Genomic DNA, 21,584 nt, shown 5'->3' with positions numbered 1-21,584 from the left:
CCTCCGCCAGAGAGGTTGGTGTTCCCAACGTGATGTTCCTGTACGCCACCATAAGCTTCATCCTGCTGGTCTTCGTCATCCTCTTCATCCCAGAGACCTCAGGGACGCCACACTGGAACAGATCTCTAAGGAACTGGCCAAGAAGTAAAACCCCCCCAACACACACACACCCAGTCAAGAAATCTTTAGTTCACCACCACCCAAACATCTACCTAGTTCCTAGACGTACACCCCATACCTACCAAATGTTAGTTCAAGAGTTCTAGTGTAAGAAGTGGTTTGACTTGGTCAATATTGGTCAAGACAACCTCTTGCTAGCTCTAAACTCATATATCTCTCCTCTCTCCCTCTGCTCCTCCTCTCTCCCTACTTATATCTCTACCTTTCTTGCACTCTCTCTCTCTTCTCTCTCTCTCTCTCTCCGCTCTCTCTTGCTCTCTGGTCTCTCAATACATCTATGTCTCTCTCTCTCTCTACCGCTCTCTCTTGCTCTCTGTCTCTCAATAACATCTCTGTCTCTCTCTCTCTACCTCTCTCTCTTTGCTTTCTCTCTCTCTCTCTCTCTCTCTCTCTCTCTCTCTCTCTCTCTCTCTCTCTCTCTCTCTCTCTCTCTCTCTTCTCTCCCTCTCTTGCTTTCTGTCTCTATCTCTCCCTCTCTCTCTCTCTCTCCCTTTCTCTTCTTGCTTTTCTGTCTCTACCTCCTCTCTCTCTCTCTCTCTTCTCTCTCTCTTGCTTTCTGTCTCTATCTCTCTACCTCTCTCTCTCTATCTCTCTCTCTCTTCACCTAGAAAACAGCTGAAGGTGAGGTTTTGGCGTCGAGTGCAACCCCAGGAGACTCTGTTCACCATTCACAGGACCCCTGAACTCGCAACTCTGACCCCTCACCCTCTCACCTAGCTGTCCACAGCAGAGGGACGAAGGAGGAGAGAGGAAATGCGAGAAATGGAGAGGAGGGAGGCCGAGAAAGGAGGAGGAGAGAGATAGAATAGGGACGATAGAAGGAGAACAACCATATGACTATGAGATCACTTTCTTGCTCCCTTCCTCCTTCCCTCCCCCCCATTGAGAGAGCAACCCTGAGGCTCAGATGGAACTCTTGCTCTCTGACCTCTGACCTGTCTGTCTGTCCTCTGGATTGCTAACCTGTTTGTAGCACTTTCTACTGTTTTCAAACAGAATACACAGGATTTTACCTTGGGGGAAAAAATAAGCAATTTTCTGTATGACCCCGAATTTATTCAAACAGGGACTGTTTCAAGTTAGGGAGGTGTTAAACAGTAGACGTTTTAATGAATTTAAACACACCTCCGTTCATACCAGTTTGATATTGGGACACATGTTCTCGAGCTGGGTCAAAATGTATCAAGTTATATACCATCTATTTGACCCACTACCCCTTTTACATACCTTTACAAAGAAGAAGGTAACAAAATGTTTTTTCTTTAAATAAGACGTTTTGTCTCTGTGTAAATGAGGTTTAAGGTACTGTTTCCACTGGTATTCAGTGCCCTTGACTTTTTCCACATTTTGTTAGGTTACAGCCTTATTCCGAAATGGATTAAATCGTTTCCCCCCCCCCTCATCAATCTATTCACAATACCCCATAATGACAAAGCAAAAAATTATTATAAAAAATTAATTATATTACATTTACATACAGTACAAGTCAAAAGTATGGACACACCTACTCATTCTATTTTTTTTAATTTTTTTATTTATTATTTTCTACATTGTAGATTAATAGTGAAGACATCAAATCTATGACATAACACATATGGAATCATGTAGTATCCAAAAAAGTGTTAAACAAATCAAAACAAATATTATATATTTGAGATTCTTCAAAGTAGCCACCCTTTGCCTTGATGACAGCTTTGCACACTCTTGAATGAGTAGGTGACTGGTACTGTAGCTATTCAGACCCTTTACTCAGTATTTTGTTGAAGCACCTTGGGCAGCGATTACAGCCTCGAGTCTTCTTGGGTATGACTCTATAAGCTTGGCACACCTGTATTTGGGGAGTTTCTCCCATTCCTCTCTGCAGATCCTCTCAAGTTCTGTCAGGTTGGATTGGGAGCGTCGCTGCACAGCTATTTTCAGGTCTCTACAGAGACGTTCGATCAGGTTTCAGTCCAGCCTTTGGCTGGGCCAACTCAAAGACATTCAGAGACTTGTCCCGAAGCCACTCCTGCATTGTCGTGGCTGTGTGTTTAGGGTTGTTGTCCTGTTGGAAGGTGAACCTTCACCCCAGTCTGAGGTCCTGAGCGCTCTGGAGCAGGTTTTCATCAAGGATCTCTCTGTGCTTTGCTCCGTTCATCTTTGCCTCGATCTGGCTGGTGTGTTTACGAACATATTCAATCGCTCCCTATCCCAGTCTGCTGTCCCCACATAATTCAAGATGGCCACCATTGTTCCTGTACCCAAAAAGGCAAAGGTAACTGAACTAAATGACTACCGCCCCGTAGCACTCACTTCTGTCATCATGATGTGCTTTGAGAGACTAGTCAAGGATCATATCACATCTACCTTAACTGACACCCTAGACCCACTTTAATTTGCTTACCGCCCCAATAGGTCCACAGACGATGCAATCGCCATCACACTGCACACTGCCCTATCCCGTCTGGACAAGAGGAATAGCTATGTAAGAATGCTGTTCATTGACTGCAGCTCAGCATTCAACACCATAGTACCCTCCAAGCTCATCATTAAGCTTGAGGCCCTGGGTCTCAACCCCACCCTGTACAATTGGGTTCTGGACTTCCTGACGGGCCGCCCCCAGGTGGTGAAGGTAGGAAACAACATCTCCACCCCGCTGATCCTCAATACTGGGGCCCCACAAGGGTGTGTGCTCAGCCCTCTCCTGTACTCCCTGTTCACCCACGACTGCGTGGTCATGCACGCCTCCAACTCAATCATCAAGTTTGCAGACGACACACAGTGGTAGGCTTGATTACCAACAACGACAAGACGGCCTAGAGGGAGGAGGTGAGGGCCCTCGGAGTGTGGTGTCAGGAAAACAACCTCTCCCTCAACGTCAACAAAACATAGGAGATGATCGCGGACTTCAGGAAACAGCAGAGGGAGCAGCCCCCTATCCACATTGACGGGACAGTAGTGGAGAAGGTGGAAAGCTTCAAGTTCCTCTGCGTACACATCACTGACAAACTGAATTGGTCCACCCACACAGACAGCGTTGTGAAGAAGGCGCAGCAGCGCCTCTTCAACCTCAGTAGGCTGAAGAAATTTGGCTTGGCCCCTAAAACCCTCACAAACTTCTACAGATGCACAATCGAGAGCATCCTGTTGGGCTGTATCACAGCCTGGTACGGCAACTGCACCGCCCACAACCGTAAGGCTCTCCAGAGGGTAGTGAGGTCTGCACAATGCATCACCGGGGGCAAACTACCTGCCCTCCACGACACCTACACCACCCGATGTCACAGGAAGGCCAAAAAGATCATCAAGGACAACAACCACCTGAGCCACTGCCTGTTCACCTCGCTATCATCCAGAAGGCGAGGTCAGTACAGGTGCATCAAAGCAGGGACCGAGAGACTGAAAAACAGCTTCTATCTCAAGGCCACCAGACTGTTAAACAGCCATCACTAACATAGAGAGGCTGCTGCCAACATACAGACTCAAATCATTGGCCACTTTAATAAATGGATTTAATGAAGGTATCACTAGTCACTTTAAATAATGCCACTAATCATGTTTACATATCTTAAATTACTCATATCATATGTATATACTGTATTTTATACCATCTACTGCATCTTGCCTATGCTGCTCGGCCATCGCTCATCCATATATTTATATGTACATATTCTTATTCCATCTCTTTACACTTGTGTGCATTAGGTAGTTGTAGTGAAATTGTTAGATTACTTGTAAGATATTAATGCACTGACGGACCTAGAATCACAAGCATTTCACTACACTCATATTAACATCTGCTGACCATGTGTATGTGACCAATACAATGTGATTTGATTTGAGTCCACTACCGCTGAAAAACATCCCCACAGCATGATGCTGCCACCACCATGCTTCACCGTAGGGATGGTGCCAGGTTTCCTGGAGCTCTGGAGCTCTGTCAGATTGACCATCGGGTTCTTAGTCACCTCCCTGACCAAGGCCCTTCTCCCCCAATTGCTCAGTTTGGCCGGGTGGCCAGCTTTAGGAAGAGTCTTGGTGGTTCCAAACTTCTTCCATTTAAGAATGATGGAGGACACTGTGTTCTTGGGGACCTTCAACGCTGCAGAAATGTTTTGGTACCCTTTCCCAGATCTGTGCCTCGACTCAATCCTGTCTCGGAGCGCTACGGACAATTCCTTCTACCTCATGGCTTGGTTTTTGCTCTGACATGCACTGTCAACTGTGGAACCTTATATAGACAGGTGTGTGCCTTTCCAAATCATGTCCAATCAATTGAATTTACCACGGTTGGACTCCAATCAAGTTGTAGAAACATCTCAAGGATGATCAATGGAAACAGGATGCACCTGATCTGCATTATGAGTAAAATATCAAAGGGTCTGAATAAAAATGTCTAAAAACCTGTTTTCGTTATATCATTATGATGTATTGTGATGTCATTATGGGGTATTGTGATGTCATTATGGGGTATTGTGATGTCATTATGGTGTATTGTGTGTAGATTGCTGAGGATTAAAAAAATATTTTTAATCCATTTTAGAATAAGGCTGTAATGTAACAGAATGTGGAAAAAGTCAAGGGGTCTGAATACTTTCCGATAAGATGGTACAGTGGTAGTGAGGGGAGGACAGGTTCATATAAATGACTGGAATGGAATCAATGGAATGGTTTCATGTGTTTTTTACTGTTCCATTCATTCTGTTCCTTTACTATGAGCCCATTCTCCCATTTAATGTGCAACCAGCCACCACTGATGTGGCTGTATCTGTTACTGTCTGACCTGTCTGTACACAATGATCTGTTCTGGACATGGTTTACAGCTGAGTTTCTTAATTACAGTCCTCACAAGAAAACCTGAGTCAGTCAGTTAACTAATAATCTAGCCCTTAACCAGCTGAATCAAGTGTGTATACATTGATAGCAGATGTTGCAAAACGTTGTGCAACAGAATCCGTTTACTCTCGGAAGCAAACAGAGCAGCAAATGGAACAAAATCGGGAGGCATCAACCTGAATTTGTCCAATAGAAAGTCTTGTTTTCGATGCAAAACGTTTTCCATTTAGAGTAAACTGTTTCCGTTTTCACGTTTTGCAACAGACAAAAAGCTTTGTAAAAGACTAAAAACATTTTGCAACAGACAAAACGTTTTTCAACTAAATCCGACTACTGAATACACTCCAGGTGTGTTTGTCCCGAGCTACAATAAGAGTTCGTACGGTTGGAAACCGGAGTTGAGAAACAGTGTCTTAAAGGCCACTGCAGTCAAAAACGTGATTTTCCTGTGTTTTATATTTACTGAACAAAAAATATAAACGCAACATGCAACAGTTTTTACAATTTTACTGAGTTACAGTACATTCTCTATAAGGAAATAAATAAATAAATTAGGCACTAATCTATGGGATTCACGTGACTGGGCAGGGGCTCAGGCGTGGTTACACGTGGTCTGCGGTTGTGAAGCCGGTTGGAGGTACTGCAAAATTCTCTAAAATGACGTTGGAGGCAGCTTATGGTAGAGAAATGAACATTCAATTTTCTGTCAACAGCTCTGTTGGACATTCCTGCTGTCAGCATGCCAATTGCACACTCCCTCAAAACTTGAGACGTCTGTGGCATTGTGTTGTTGTGAGAAAACTGCACATTTTAGAGTGGCCTTTTATTGTCCCCAGCACAAGGTGCACCCGTGTAATTATGCTGTTTAATCACCTTCATGATATGCCACACCTGTCAGGTGGATGGRTTATCTTGGCAAAGGAGAAAAGCTCACTAACAGGGATGGAAACAAATTTGTGCACAAAATTTGAGATAAATAAGCATTTTTTTTGTACGTATGAAAAATGTCTGGTATTTTTTTATTTCAGCACATGAAACATGTTACGTTTATATATTTTTGTTCAGTATAGTACAGCACACAGCCATATGGCATTGGAATAGTACTGTGAAATGTTTGTCGTTTCAATGTAATAGCTGTTTGAAAAGCCTGCCTGAAATGTGAATTTATAGGGAAGGGTGGTACATTAGTTAATAGGCCAATTAAAAATAATGTTCAAAATTAACCTCTCTACCAATAACAGTTATTTTTCTTCTTTTTTTAAAATATCTTTGCTAAAAATCCTGTTTGTTTTCATTTAAAACGGTCAAAAAAAAAGAAACAATCACAGTAAGGTACATAATTGTTATCCAGAAATGATTTGATATTGACATAAAAATGTCTCCATTGGAACCAGTGTTTGACCTTTCACCTCTGATCCAGAACATCAGCTGTGGTTTCCTGTTCCCGCCGGAGTTGTGAAACACTGCAGTGAGCAGACTACATTTACATTTACATTTAAGTCATTTAGCAGACGCTCTTATCCAGAGCGACTTACAAATTGGTGCATTCACCTTATGACATCCAGGTATGACCAGCCCATCTGTAGCCTACTGTCCTCCTGTCTAATGGCCATTAGTGCGTCCCAAATGGCACTCTATTCCCTATGTAGAGCACTACTTTTGACCAGAGCTCTACAGGTAGTGCACTGCATTGGGGAACAGTGTGCTGTTTGGAACACTTCCTAGGTGACCAAAGGCAGCTGGGGGTTTCTGCTGTACGTTGGGATGGGAGATGTTTTTGTATCTTAGTTGCCAAACTGTTGAAAGATAGACACATCTAATACTGTATTTTTGTAATAATAAAAACAATCCAAAGTAGATCATTAACGAGAATAATGTTGTGTTTTGTTTGTGATGTCAAAAGAGGATCATCGTCCCAAAGATTTGGTTGGTGCGTCAAACCCCTAAATTCAGATAAGCAAACAGGTGTGACGGGTCCGCACTCCAAAAGATGTCGCATAAAGCTTCCTTTTTAGATGTTATTTGTTATTTTCACTGCATCAGGGACAGTGTACACAGACAGGTATGTTTGTGATATCTCACACAAGAGGGATTCCCAACTGGTGAAACATGTTAGCACGTACACGTTAAGAAGATGGCGCCGTACTTCCTGTCGTCTTGCGAGCTTCGACCCAACTTTGCTATTTTGTGGTTCTTTCTTATTTATTTTTTATTTAACCTTTATTTAACTAGGAAAGTCAGTTAAGAACAGATTCTTATTTACAATGACAGCCTACCAATAATGCAATCACCATCGCACTGCACATTGCCTTATCCCATCTGTTCATTGACTACAGCTCAGCCTTAAACACCATAGTACCCTCCAAGCTCATCATTAAGCTTGAGGCTCTGGGTCTGAACCCCGCGGTATCCCCCGCGGTGATACTCTCACGGTATCACCGCTTGGTACAGCAACTGCACCGCCCTCAAACGTGAGGCTCTCCAGAGGGTAGTGAAGTCTGCACAACGCATCACCGGGGGCAAACTACCTGCCCTCCAGGACACATTTACATTACATTTACATTTAAGTCATTTAGCAGACGCTCTTATCCAGAGCGACTTACAAATTGGACAGTTCATACATATTCATCCTGGTCCCCCCGTGGGGAATGAACCCACAACCCTGGCGTTGCAAGCGCCATGCTCTACCAACTGAGCCACACGGGACACGGGACACCTACAGCACCCGATGTCACAGGAAGGCCAAAAAGATCATCAAGGACATCCCACCCGAGGACCTGCCTGTTCACCCCGCTACCATCCAGAAGGCGAGGTCAGTACAGGTGCATCAAAGCTGGGACCCAGAGACTGAAAAACAGCTTCTATCTCAAGGCCATCAAACTGTTCAATAGCCATCACTAGCACATTAGAGGCTGCTGCCCTATATACACAGACTTGAAATCACTGGCCCCTTTAATAAATGGAACACTAGTCACTTTAATAATGTTTACATACTGTATCTTAGTCTATGTATTACTCATCTCATATGTATATACTGTATTCTATCCTATTCTACTGTATCTTAGTCTATGTATTACTCATCTCATATGTATATACTGTATTCTATCCTATTCTACTGTATCTTAGTCCATTCCTCTCTGACATCGCTCATCCATATATGTATATATTCTTCATTCCATTCCTTTACCTATATTTGTGTGTATTGTGTGTATTGTTGTGTAATTTGTTAGATATTACTTGTTATATATTACTGCACTGTCGAAGCTAGAAACACAAGCATTTCGCATCTGCTAAAGGCGTGTATGTGACCAATAAGATGTGATTTGATTTGAACAGGGCTAACTTGAACTATGCTGTCCTGGCTCAGATATGTTCAACTCCCAGCACAGTTCCAACAACGATGTCGGATGACTAATAATTAACCAGCACAGCACAACTTGTGTCACGCCCTGGCCTTAGTATTCTTTGTTTTCGTTATTATTTTAGTTAGGTCAGGGTGTGACATGGGGTATGTTTGTGTTTTGGGTGTTTTATATGGTAAAGGGGGTGTTGGGTGTAGTGTATGGGTTTGTGTTGAGTGTATGTGTCTAGGTATGTCTATGGTTGAGTGTAGGTGTTTAGAAAAGTCTATGGTTGCCTGATTTGGTTCTCAATCAGAGACAGCTGGTTATTGTTGTCTCTGATTGGGAGCCATATTTAAGGTAGCCATAGGCTTTAGGTATTTGTGGGTAATTGTCTATGTAGAACGTTTGTTGCTTGTCTGTGCACTTACGTTATTTAGCTTCACGGTTGTTTGTTGTTTTTTGTTAGTTTGTTAAAGTGTTTCGTGTCGTGTTCATTCATCTTCATTAATAAAGAGAAGATGTATCAATATCACGCTGCGCCTTGGTCCGTCTCTCCACACGACCGTGACAACTTGGTTGACCCTATACTATAAATTAGGCATTAGGGTCTTACCAGTCAGCAATAGTTGTGTGAGAAATGGAACAACTTCTAGGAAAAAAAGGTTTGCAAAATTCCAGTAACTCAGACAATTGTAAATACTATTAGAGCAGGGCGCTGGAGAGATACGGTCCTGTAGGTTTTAACTCCAACCCTGTTCCTGGAGAGATACCCTCCTGTAGGTTTTAACTCCAACCCTGTTCCTGGAGAGAAACCCTCCTGTAGGTTTTAACTTCAACCCTGTTCCTGGAGAAGATTACCTCCTGTAGGTTTTAACTCCAACCCTGTTCCTGGAGAGATACCCTCCTGTAGGTTTTAACCCCAACCCTGTTCCTGGAAAGATACCCTCCTGTAGGTTTTAACTCCAACCTTGTTCCTGGAGAAATACCCTCCTGGAGGTTTTAACTCTAACCCTGTTTCCTGGAGAGAGACCCTCCTGAGGTTTTAACTCCAACCCTGTTCCTGGAGAGATACCCTCCTGTAGGTTTAACTCCAACCCTGTTCCTGGAGAGAAACCCTCCGGAGGTTTTAACTCTAACCCTGTTCCTGGGAAGATACCCTCCTGTAGTGTTTTAAACTCCAACCCTGTTCCTGGAGAGATTACCCTCCTGTAGGGTTAACTCCAACCCTGTTCCTGGAGAGATACCCTCCTGTAGGTTTTGACTCCAACCCTGTTCCTGGAGAGAGACCCTCCTGTAGGTTTTAACCCCAACCCTGTTCCTGGAGAGATACCCTCCTGTAGGTTTAACTCCAACCCTGTTCCTGGAGAGAGATACCCTCCTGTAGGTTTTAACTCCAACCCTGTTCCTGGAGAGACACCCTCCTGTAGGTTTTAACACCAACCCTGGTTCCTGGAGAGAAACCCTCCTGTAGGTTTTAACTCCAACCTTGTTCCTGGAAAGATACCCTCCTGTAGGTTTTAACTTCAACCCTGTTCCTGGAGAGAGACCCTCCTGTAGGTTTAACACCAACCCTGTTCCTGGAGAGATACCCTCCTGTAGGTTTTAACTCCAACCCTGTTCCTGGAGAGAGACCCTCCTGTAGGTTTTAACTCCAACCTTGTTCCTGGAGATCTACCATTCTCTCACTATCCATATATAACCTAGTTACTCTCACTATTCCCTATATAACCTAGTTTAATACTCTCACTATTCCATATATAACCTAGTTACTCTCACTATTCCCTATATAACCTAGTTACTCTCACTATTCCATATATAACCAAGTTTAATACTCTCACTATTCCCTATATAACCTAGTTACTCACTATCCCTATATAACCTAGTTACTCTCACTATTCCCTATATAACCTAGTTACTCTCACTATCCCTATATAACCTAGTTACTCTCACTATTCCTATATAACCTAGTTACTCTCACTATTCCATATATAACCTAGTTACTCTCACTATTCCCTATATAACCTAGTTACTCTCACTATTCCTATATAACCTAGTTACTCTCACTATTCCCTATATAACCTAGTTACTCTCACTATTCCATATATAACCTAGTTTAATACTCTCACTATTCCCTATATAACCTAGTACTCTCACTATTCCATATATAACCTGGTTACTCTCACTATTCCATATATAACCTAGTTACTCTCACTATTCCCTATATAACCTAGTTAAATACTCTCACTATTCCCTATATAACCTAGTTACTCTCACTATTCCATATATAACCTGGTTACTCTCACTATTCCCTATATAACCTAGTTACTCTCACTATTCCCTATTAAACCTAGTTACTCTCACTATTCCATATATAACCTAGTTACTCTCACTATTCCCTATATAACCTAGTTACTCTCACTATTCCATATATAACCTAGTTACTCTCACTATTCCCTATAATAACCTAGTTACTCTCACTATTCCATATATAACCTAGTTACTCTCACTATTCCATATATAACCTAGTTTAATACTCTCACTATTCCCTATATAACCTAGTTACTCTCACTATTCCATATATAACCTAGTTACTCTCACTATCATATATAACCTAGTTTAATACTCTCACTATTCCATATATAACCTAGTTACTCTCACTATTCCATATATAACCTAGTTACTCTCACTATTCCCTATATAACCTAGTTTAATACTCTCACTATTCCCTATATAACCTAGTTACTCTCACTATTCCATATATAACCTAGTTACTCTCACCATTCCCTATATAACCTAGTTACTCACTATTCCCATATAACCTAGTTACTCTCACTATTCCTATATAACCTAGTTACTCTCACTATTCCATATATAACCTAGTTACTCTCACTATTCCCTATATACCTAGTTACTCTCACTATTCCATATATAACCTAGTTACTCTCACTATTCCATATATAACCTAGTTACTCTCACTATTCCATATATAACCTAGTTACTCTCACTATTCCATATATAACCTAGTTACTCTCACTATTCCATATATAACCTAGTTACTCTCACTATTCCCTATATAACCTAGTTACTCTCACTATTCCCTATATACCTAGTTTAATACTCTCACTATTCCCTATATAACCTAGGTACTCTCACTATTCCATATATAACCTAGGTTAATACTCTCACTATTCCCTATATAACCTAGTTACTCTCACTATTCCATATATAACCTAGTTTAATACTCTCACTATTCCATATATAACCTAGTTACCTCACTATTCCATATATAACCTAGTTACTCTCACTATTCCCTATATAACCTAGTTACTCTCACTATTCCCTATATAACCTAGTTTAATACTCTCACTATTCCCTATATAACCTAGTTACTCTCACTATTCCATATATAACCTAGTTACTCTCACTATTCCCTATATAACCACTATTCCCTATATAACCTAGTTACTCTCACTATTCCATATATAACCTAGTTACTCTCACTATTCCATATATAACCTAGTTACTCTCACTATTCCCTATATAACCACTATTCCCTATATACCTAGTAACTCTCACTATTCCATATATAACCTAGTTACTCTCACTATTCCCTATATAACCTAGTTACTCTCACTATTCCCTATATAACCTAGTTACTCTCACTATTCCATATATAACCTAGTTACTCTCACTATTCCCTATATAACCAGTTACTCTCACTATTCCATATATAACCTAGTTACTCTCACTATTCCATATATAACCTAGTTACTCTCACTATTCCCTATATAACCTAGTTACCTCACTATTCCCTATATAACCTAGTTACTCACTATTCCCTATATAACCTGGTTTAATACTCTCACTATTCCCTATATAACCTAGTTACTCTCACTATTCCCTATATAACCTAGTTACTCTCACTATTCCATATATAACCTAGTTACTCTCACTATTCCTATATAACCTAGTTACTCTCACTATTCCCTATATAACCTAGTTTAATACTCTCACTATTCCATATATAACCTAGTTACTCTCACTATTGCATATATAACCTAGTTACTCTCACTATTCCATATATAACCTAGTTACTCTCACTATTCCCTATATAACCTAGTTACTCACTATTCCCTATATAAACCTAGTTACTCTCACTATTCCATATATAACCTAGTTAATACTCTCACTATCCCTATATAACCTAGTTACTCACTATTCCCTATATAACCTAGTTACTCACATTCCCTATATAACCTAGTTTACTCTCACTATTCCCTATATACCTAGTTACTCACTATTCCCTATATAACCTAGTTACTCACTATTCCCTATATAACCTAGTTACTCACTATTCCCTATATAACCTAGTTACTCTCACTATCCCTATATAACCTAGTTAATACTCTCACTATTCCATATATAACCTAGTTTAATACTCTCACATTCCCTATATAACCTAGTTACTCACACTATTCCCTATATAACCTAGTTACTCACTATTCCCTATATAACCTAGTTACTCTCACTATTCCCTATATAACCTAGTTACTCTCACTATTCCCTATATAACCTAGTGTTACTCACTATTCCCTATATAACCTAGTTACTCACTATTCCCTATAACCTAGTTACTCTCACTATTCCCTATATAACCTAGTTAATACTCTCACTATTCCTATATAACTAGTTTAATCTCTCACTATTCCCTATATAACTAGTTACTCACTATTCCTATATAACTAGTTACTCACATATTCCCTATATAACCTAGTGTACTACACATATTCCCTATATAACCTAGTTTAATACTCTCACTATTCCCTATATAACCTAGTTATACTCTCATATTCCTCTATATAACCTAGTTAATACTACTCACTATTCCTATATACCTAGTTACTCTCACTATTCCATATATAACCTAGTTACTCACTATTCCCTATTTAAACCAACTAGTACTCATCATATTCTATATAACTAGTGTACTCTCACTATTCCACTACTATAGTTAACACACTATCCCTATATAACCTATTACTCTCACTATTCCCTATTTTAACCTATTACTCTCACTATTCCATATATAACTAGTACTCTCACTATTCCCTATATAACCTAGTTACTCTCACTATTCCCTATTAACCTAGTTACTCTCACTATTCCATATAAACCTAGTTACTCTCACTATTCCCTATAAACCTAGTGTACTCACTATTCCCTATATAACCTAGTTTACTACACTATTCCCTATATAACTATACTCTCACTATTCCATATTTATAACCGTAGTTACTCTCACTATTCCCTATATAACCTAGGTTACTCTCATATTCCATATATAACCTAGTTACTCTCACTATTCCATATATAACCTAGTTACTTCACTATTCCCCTATATAACCTAGTTACTCTCACTATTCCCTATATAACCTAGTTACTCTCCATATTCCCTATATAACCTAGTTTAATACTCTCACTATTCCCTATATAACCTAGTTTACTCTCACTATGTCCATATATAACCTAGTTACTACTCACATTTCCCTATATAACTATTAATACTCTCACTATTCCATATATAACCTAGTTTACTCTCACTATTCCCTATATAACCTAGTTACTCTCACTATTCCCTATATAACCTAGTTACTCACTATTCCCTATATAACCTAGTTACTCTCACTATTCCCTATATAACCTAGTTACTCTCACTATTCCATATATAACCTAGTTTAATACTCTCACTATTCCATATATAACCTAGTTACTCTCACTATTCCATATATAACCTAGTTACTCTCACTATTCCCTATATAACCTAGTTTAATACTCTCACTATTCCATATATAACCTAGTTACTCTCACTATTCCCTATATAACCTAGTTACTCTCACTATTCCTATTATATGGTAATATGTTAGTATGTTATGGGTAGCAGTTGTACCTGTCTGTTAATATGTTAGTATGTTAGAGGTAGGAGTTGTATTGGTAATATGTTGGTATGTTAGAGGTAGGAGTTGTACCTGTCTGGTAATATGTTGGTATGTTAGAGGTAGGAGTTGTACCTGTCTGTTAATATGTTGGTATGTTAGAGGTAGGAGTTGTACCTGCCTGGTAATATGTTAGTATGTTAGAGGTAGGAGTTGTACCTGTCTGTTAATATGTTGGTATGTTATAGATAGGAGTTGTACCTGTCTGGTAATATGTTGGTATGTTAGAGGTAGGAGTTGTACCTGCCTGGTAATATGTTATGGGTAGGAGTTGTACCTGCCTGGTAATATGTTGGTATGTTAGAGGTAGGAGTTGTACCTATCTGTTAATATGTTGGTATGTTATGGGTAGGAGTTGTACCTGCCTGGTAATATGTTAGTATGTTAGAGGTAGGAGTTGTACCTATCTGTTAATATGTTGGTATGTTAGAGGTAGGAGTTGTACCTGCCTGTTAATATGTTAGTATGTTAGAGGTAGGAGTTGTACCTATCTGTTAATATGTTGGTATGTTATGGGTAGGAGTTGTACCTGCCTGTTAATATGTTAGTATGTTAGAGGTAGGAGTTGTACCTGTCTGTTAATATGTTGGTACGTTATGGGTAGGAGTTGTTGGTGTTTGCAAAAGGATTGTGAGTTTAATTCCACCAATAGGCAAAACATATGAACGTCTGACTGTAAGCCTGTGCTAAAATGGCATTATAACCTGTGGTAGTGGAGGTGGTTGTGTACACTGGTGTGCTATGTTGGAATGACATAATTACCATGAGAACACACACACACACACACACACACACACACACACACACACACGACAATACAATGTCACAAACGTCTAAGCTGCAGCACACCCCAATGACAGCACTCCTGATTTAATAATAGTACACTTTTTTTATTTTTTTTAGATCACATAGATATTTATAACAACCATTTACAATAACATTTAACATGAATAGTTCCATACATTATTTAATCATATTTTTAGTTTCCTGTTCCATATACATTAATACTAGCACACAAATAGACTCCAGGTATACAAACGAACTTAAAACACTAAATATTAAAATGGAATGTTGAGTTCAGACAACGTTTAAGCATTACTACATCATCAAGAGGCGACTGGAAGACTAAGGGGGGGGGGGGGGGGGCGTAGCGAGAGTAGGGAGTAGGGAGTAGGGATTAGGGGGTAGGGAGTAGGGGAGAGGACGGATCTCAACACACAATGCATTCTATCCATCCATCCATAACTGCATCCCAAATGACACCTATCCCAGGGGTATTTAACTCTGACTGCTGCTGTTCTGTTCCACCTGGTGTCCCAGGTCTAAATCAGTCCCTGATTAGAGAGGAATCACCCACCTGGTGTCCCAGGTCTAAATCAGGCCCTGATTAGAGGGGAATCACCCACCTGGTGTCCGCAAGTCTAAATCAGGCCCTGATTAGAGGGGAATCACCCACCTGGTGTCCCAGGTCTAAATCAGGCCCTGATTAGAGGGGAATCACCCACCTGGTGTCCCAAGTCTAAATCAGGCCCTGATTAGAGGGGAATCACCCACCTGGTGTCCCAGGTCTAAATCAGTCCCTGATTAGAGGGGAATCACCCACCTGGTGTCCAAGTCTAAATCAGGCCTGATTAGAGGGGAATCAACCCACCTGGTGTCCAGGTCTAAATCAGTCCCTGATTAGAGGGGAATCACCCACCTGGTGTCCCAAGTCTAAATAAGGCCCTGATTAGAGGGGAATCACCCACCTGGTGTCCCAGGTCTAAATCAGTCCCTGATTAGAGGGGAATCACCCCCTGGTGTCGCCAAGTCTAAATCAGGCCCTGATTAGAGGGGAATCACCCACCTGGTGTCCCAGGTCTAAATCAGTCCCTGATTAGAGGGGAATCCCACCTGGTGTCCAAGTCTAAATCAGTCCCTGATTAGAGAGGAACCACCCAACTGGTGTCCCAGGTCTAAATCAGGCCCTGATTAGAGGGGAATCACCACCTGGTGTCCCAAGTCTAAATCAGGCCCTGATTAGAGGGGAATCACCCACCTGGTGTCCCAAGTCTAAATCAGGCCCCTGATTAGAGGGGAATCACCCACCTGGTGTCCCAGGTCTAAATCAGTCCCTGATTAGAGGGGAATCACCCACTGGTGTCCCAGGTCTAAATCAGTCCCTGATTAGAGGGGAATCACCACCTGGTGTCCAAGTCTAAATCAGGCCCTGATTAGAGGGGAATCACCACCTGGTGTCCCAGGTCTAAATCAGTCTGATTAGAGGGGAATCACCCACCTGGTGTCCCAAGTCTAAATCAGGCCCCGATTAGGGGGAATCACCCACCTGGTGTCCCAGGTCTAAATCAGTCCCTGATTAGAGGGGAATCACCACCTGGTGTCCAAGTCTAAATCAGGCCCTGATTAGAGGGGAATCACCCACCTGGTGTCCCAAGTCTAAATCAGGCCCTGATTAGAGGGAATCACCCACCTGGTGTCCCAGGTCTAAATCAGTCCCTGATTAGAGGGGAACTCACCCACCTGGTGTCCCAGGTCTAAATCAGGCCCTGATTAGAGGGGAATCACCCCATGGTGTCCCAAGTCTAAATCAGCCCTGATTAGAGGGGGAATCACCCACCTGGTGTCCCAGGTCTAAATCAGTCCCTGTTGAGAGGGGAACAACGAAAAACAACAGTGGATTGGCTTCGAGGTCCAGAGTTGAATTTCAGGGCCTATTCCCTATACAGTGCAGTACATTAGACAGAGCCCTATTCCCTATATAGTACACTACTGTTGACCAGGGCCCTATTCCCTATACAGTGGCAGTACATTAGACCAGAGCCCTATTCTCTATACAGTGCAGTACATTAGACCAGGGCCTATTCCCTATACAGTGCACTACTTTAGACCAGGGCCCTATTCCCTATACAGTGCAGTACATTAGACCAGAGCCCTATTCCCTATACAGTGCAGTACATTAGACCAGGGCCCTATTCCCTATACAGTGCAGTCATTAACCAGAGCTATTCCCTATACAGTGCAGTACATTAGACCAGAGCCCTATTCCTATACAGTGCAGTACATTAGACCAGGGCCCTATTCCCTATACAGTGCAGTATATTAGACCAGAGCCTATTCTCTTATACAGTGCAGTACATTAGACCAGAGCCCTTTCCCCTATATAGTACACTACTGTTGACCAGGGCCCTATTCCCTATACAGTGCAGTACATTAGACCAGAGCCCTATTCTCTATACAGTGCAGTACATTAGACCAGAGCCCTATTCCTATATAGTACACTACTGTTGACCAGGGCCCTATTCCCTATACAGTGTCAGTACATTAGACCAGAGCCCATTCTCTATACAGTGCAGTACATTAGACCAGAGCCCTATTCCCTATACAGTGCAGTACATTAGACCAGAGCCTATTCCTATATAGTGCAGTACATTAGACCAGGGCCCTATTCCCTATACAGTGCAGTACATTAGACCAGGGCCTATTCCTATACAGTGCAGTACATTAGACCGGGCCCTATTCTATACAGTGCAGTACATTAGACCAGGCCTATTCCCTATACAGTGCCAGTACATTAGACCAGAGCCCTATTCTATACAGTGCAGTACATTAGACCAGAGCCCTATTCCTATACAGTGCAGTAACATTAGACAGAGCCTATTCCTATACAGTGCAGTACATTAGACAGAGCCTATTCCCTATAGTGAGTCATTGACAAGGGCCTATTCTCTATAGCAGTGCAGTAATTAGACCGGGCCTATCCCTATACAGTGCAGTACATTAGACCAGAGCCCTATTCCCTTTATCCGTGCAGTACATTAGACCAGAGCCCTATTCCTATACAGTGCAGTACATTAGACCAGGGCCCTATTCCCTATACAGTGCAGTACATTAGACCAGAGCCCTATTCCTATACGTGCAGTACATTAGACCAGAGCCCTATCTCCTATACAGTGCAGTACATTAGACCAGGGCCTATTCTTATACAGTGCAGTACATTAGACCAGGGCCCTATTCCCTATACAGTGCAGTACATTAGACCAGAGCCCTATTCCTATACAGTGCAGTACATTAGACCAGAGCCCTATTCCTATACAGTGCAGTACATTAGACGCAGGGCCCTATTCCTATACAGTTGCAGTACATTAGACCAGAGCCCTATTCCTATACAGTTGCAGTACTTTAGACGCAGGGCCTATTCCCTATACAGTGAGTACATAGACCGAGCCCTATTCCCTATACAGTGCAGTACATTAGACCAGGGCCCTATTCCTATACAGTGCAGTACAGATTAGACCAGGGCCTACTTCCTATACAGTGCAGTACTTAGACCAGGGCCCTATTCCCTATACAGTGCAGTACATTAGAACCAGGGCCCTATTCCTATAACAGTGCAGTACATTGACAGGGCCTATTCCCTAACAGTGGAGTACATTAGACCAGGCCCTATTCCCTATACAGTGCAGTAACATTAGACAAGAGCCCAATTCCCTATACAGTGCGAGTACATTAGACCAGAGCCCTATTCCCTATACAGTGCAGTACATTAGACCAGAGCCCTATTCCTATACAGTGCGTAATTAGACGCATGGGCCCTATTCCCTATACAGTGGCCAGTACATTAGACCAGAGCCTATTCTCTATACAATCAACATTCAGATCTACCTCTCCTTAGGGTGGGGGGGGGTAAGAACTACAGGTGTGTACCCCGTTCATATGGGGATTGTTCTATTTAGTTAGTAAATAGGGATGTTTATGATGTGTCCTATAGGTCCATGGAGGGGTCTGTAGGTAGGAAGGAGTCCATATGATATCCTACAGGTATGATATCTACAGGTATGATATTCTCAGGTATGATATTCTATAGGTATGATATCCTACAGGTATGATATCCTACAGGTGTAATATCCTACAGGTATGATATCCTACAGGTATGATATTCTACAGGTATGATATCTACAGTATGATATCTACAGGTATGATATCTACAGTTAATATATCCTACAGGTATGATATTTACAGTATGATATTCTAAAGGTATGATATCCTACAGGTATGGCTATTCTACAGGTAATATAATCATACAGGTATGATATTCTAAGGTTATGATTTTCTACAGGTATGATTATCCTACAGGTATGATATCCTACAGGTATGATATTCTACAGGTAATATATCCTAAAGGTAATGTATCCTACAGGTATGATATCCTACAGGTATGATATCCTACAGGTATGATATCCAACAGGTATGATATACTACTGGTCATGATATCCTACAGGTATGAATTACTACAGGTAATATATCCTACAGGTATGATCTTCAGGTATGATATTCTACAGGTATGATATCCTACAGGTATGATATCCTACGGGTTGATATTCTACAGGTAATATATCCTACAGGTAATATACCTACAGGTTGATATCCTACGGTATGATATCTACAGGTATGATATTCTACAGGTATATATCTAAGGTATGATTCCTACAGGTATGATATCCTAAAGGTATATATCACAGTATTCTACAGGTATGATATCCTACAGGTATGATATCCAACGGGTATGATATCCTACAGGTATGATATCCTACCAGGTTGATATCCTACAGGTTGATATCCTACAGGTTATGTATCCTACAGGTTTGATATCTACAGGTATGAATCCTACAGGTATGAATATTCAGGTATGATATCCTACAGGTATGGATTATCCTACAGGTATGATATTCTACAGGTACTGATACCTACAGGTATGATATCCTACAGGTATGATATCCTACAGGTATGATATCCTACAGGTATGATACCCTACAGGTGTGATATCCTACAGGTAATATATCTACAGGTATGATATTCCTAAGGTATGAGTCCATGGAGGGTGCGTAGCTGAATCCTAGGAAGGCTCGGCTGCCTCCGTGATGCTGGCAGTGATGAGGGAGGAGTCAGGGGAACAGCCAATGGAAGAGGGACGGGCTCGTCTGTGAATTCTGGATAAAGTGACGAAGGTCATTAGGGCCCGTCTGTAGGGGGGAGAGAGAGAGAGACAGAGACAGACAGTGAGAGAGAGACAGAGAGCGACAGAGGGAGAGAGAGAGAGAGTGAGAAACAGACAAGAGAGACAGAGAGAGAGAAGAGACAGAGAGAGAGAGAGAGAGAGAGAAGAGAGAAGAGAGAGAGACAGAGAGAGAGAGACAGAAAGAGAGACAGAGAGAGACAGAGAGGCATAATGGTACACAATAGACTTGCTTTTTATGTAAAGATGCAGTTGAGTGTTAAGATTTTATTTTGAACATGGCAGAGTAAAATGTATTTTCCTATTAAAGGATACGCGATTGTAAAAAAGTATGTTGTGCTATTGAAGGGGCGTACCACGTTTGGGTTTGAAGGGGCGTACCACGTTTGGTTGAAAGGGAACGTACACGTTTGGGTTGAAAGGGAACGTACCACGTTTGGGTTGAAAGGGAACGTACCACGTTTGGGTTGAAAGGGAACGTACCACGTTTGGGTTGAAAGGGAACGTACACGTTTGGGTTGAAGGGAAGTACCACGTTTGGGTGAAAGGGAAGTACCAGCTTTGGGTTGAAAGGGAACGTACCACGTTTGGGTTGAAAGGGAAGTACCACTGTTTGGGTTGAAAGGGGGGTAAGCTTCTTAGAGGTCAGGGCATCCCAGTTGATGGGGGAGAAGAACATGTGGTTCATTGATCTCCTCCTGAGAGAGAGAGAGAGAGAGAGAGAGAGGGAGAGAGAGACAGAGAGACAGAGACAGAGACAGAGTGAGAGACAGAGAGAGAGACAGAGACAGAGAGAGAGACAGAGCGAGAGAGACAGAGAGAGAGAGCGAGAGAGAGTTAGGATAGGCCAACAAGTTCATCAAAACACTAACCAACCCACTGGACACACACACTCTCCGCCTCTCTCACACCACAACTTACCAAAGTCGTGGCTGTGTCCCAGTCGTAGTGTGCGGCTTTTCTGCAGCAGTCCCTCCAGTATGGTGCTTGCAGGCGTTAGAGATGTTGGGTTTGAGCTGCAGGGGCTTGTCAGGATGTTGTCGTACATCTCTGCTGTGTTACGACTGTAAAACGGAGGCTGAGGACAGGAAGCAGTTAGACACCTGGTACTGGTGAGGACAGGAAGCAGTTAGACACCTGGTACTGGTGGGACAGGAAGCAGTTAGACACCTGGTACTGGTGAGGACAGGAAGCAGTTTAGACACTGGTACTGGTGAGGACAGGAAGCCGATTAGACCT

General features: G+C 41.8%; 1 protein-coding gene, 3 long non-coding RNA genes and 1 pseudogene across 7 annotated transcripts in view; 2 read left to right on the top strand and 3 right to left on the bottom strand.

Annotated features, from left to right (window-relative positions):
- Nucleotides 1–6,854, top strand: part of slc2a12 (solute carrier family 2 member 12) — a 34,724-nt gene extending 27,870 nt beyond the window's left edge. Inside the window, 3 exon segments of the mRNA XM_070439747.1 lie at nucleotides 11–104; nucleotides 107–144; nucleotides 789–6,854. Of these exon segments, the coding sequence (XP_070295848.1) occupies nucleotides 11–104; nucleotides 107–144; nucleotides 789–897 (241 nt within the window). The 3' untranslated portion in view covers nucleotides 898–6,854.
- An 8,613-nt stretch (nucleotides 6,855–15,467) lies between these two features.
- LOC139024801 (uncharacterized) lies at nucleotides 15,468–17,640 on the bottom strand. The gene is made up of 3 exons (XR_011476161.1): nucleotides 17,116–17,640; nucleotides 16,853–17,043; nucleotides 15,468–15,935 (listed from the first exon to the last, which is right to left on the bottom strand). It is a non-coding gene; the product is annotated as an uncharacterized lncRNA (long non-coding RNA).
- LOC139024802 (uncharacterized) lies at nucleotides 16,061–16,463 on the bottom strand. The gene is made up of 2 exons (XR_011476162.1): nucleotides 16,322–16,463; nucleotides 16,061–16,178 (listed from the first exon to the last, which is right to left on the bottom strand). It is a non-coding gene; the product is annotated as an uncharacterized lncRNA (long non-coding RNA).
- Nucleotides 17,641–19,063: 1,423 nt separating the features above from the next.
- Nucleotides 19,064–19,923, top strand: LOC139024800 (uncharacterized). 4 transcript variants are annotated; one of them, XR_011476159.1, is made up of 5 exons: nucleotides 19,064–19,150; nucleotides 19,197–19,276; nucleotides 19,482–19,577; nucleotides 19,656–19,703; nucleotides 19,862–19,923. It is a non-coding gene; the product is annotated as an uncharacterized lncRNA (long non-coding RNA). The 4 variants fall into 4 exon arrangements; XR_011476158.1 differs by having other exon boundaries at nucleotides 19,181–19,276; nucleotides 19,482–19,561; XR_011476157.1 differs by having other exon boundaries at nucleotides 19,181–19,276.
- Nucleotides 19,924–21,029: 1,106 nt separating this feature from the next.
- LOC112072331 (E3 ubiquitin-protein transferase RMND5B-like) overlaps nucleotides 21,030–21,584 on the bottom strand; it is a 10,608-nt pseudogene continuing 10,053 nt past the window's right edge.

The sequence above is a fragment of the Salvelinus sp. IW2-2015 genome, unplaced genomic scaffold (assembly GCF_002910315.2).
Source record: "Salvelinus sp. IW2-2015 unplaced genomic scaffold, ASM291031v2 Un_scaffold1892, whole genome shotgun sequence".
In the NCBI taxonomy this organism is placed as follows: Eukaryota; Metazoa; Chordata; class Actinopteri; order Salmoniformes; family Salmonidae; genus Salvelinus; species Salvelinus sp. IW2-2015.
Note: the sequence above shows the minus strand (reverse complement) of the source record. Positions and strands in the feature narration are given on the sequence as shown.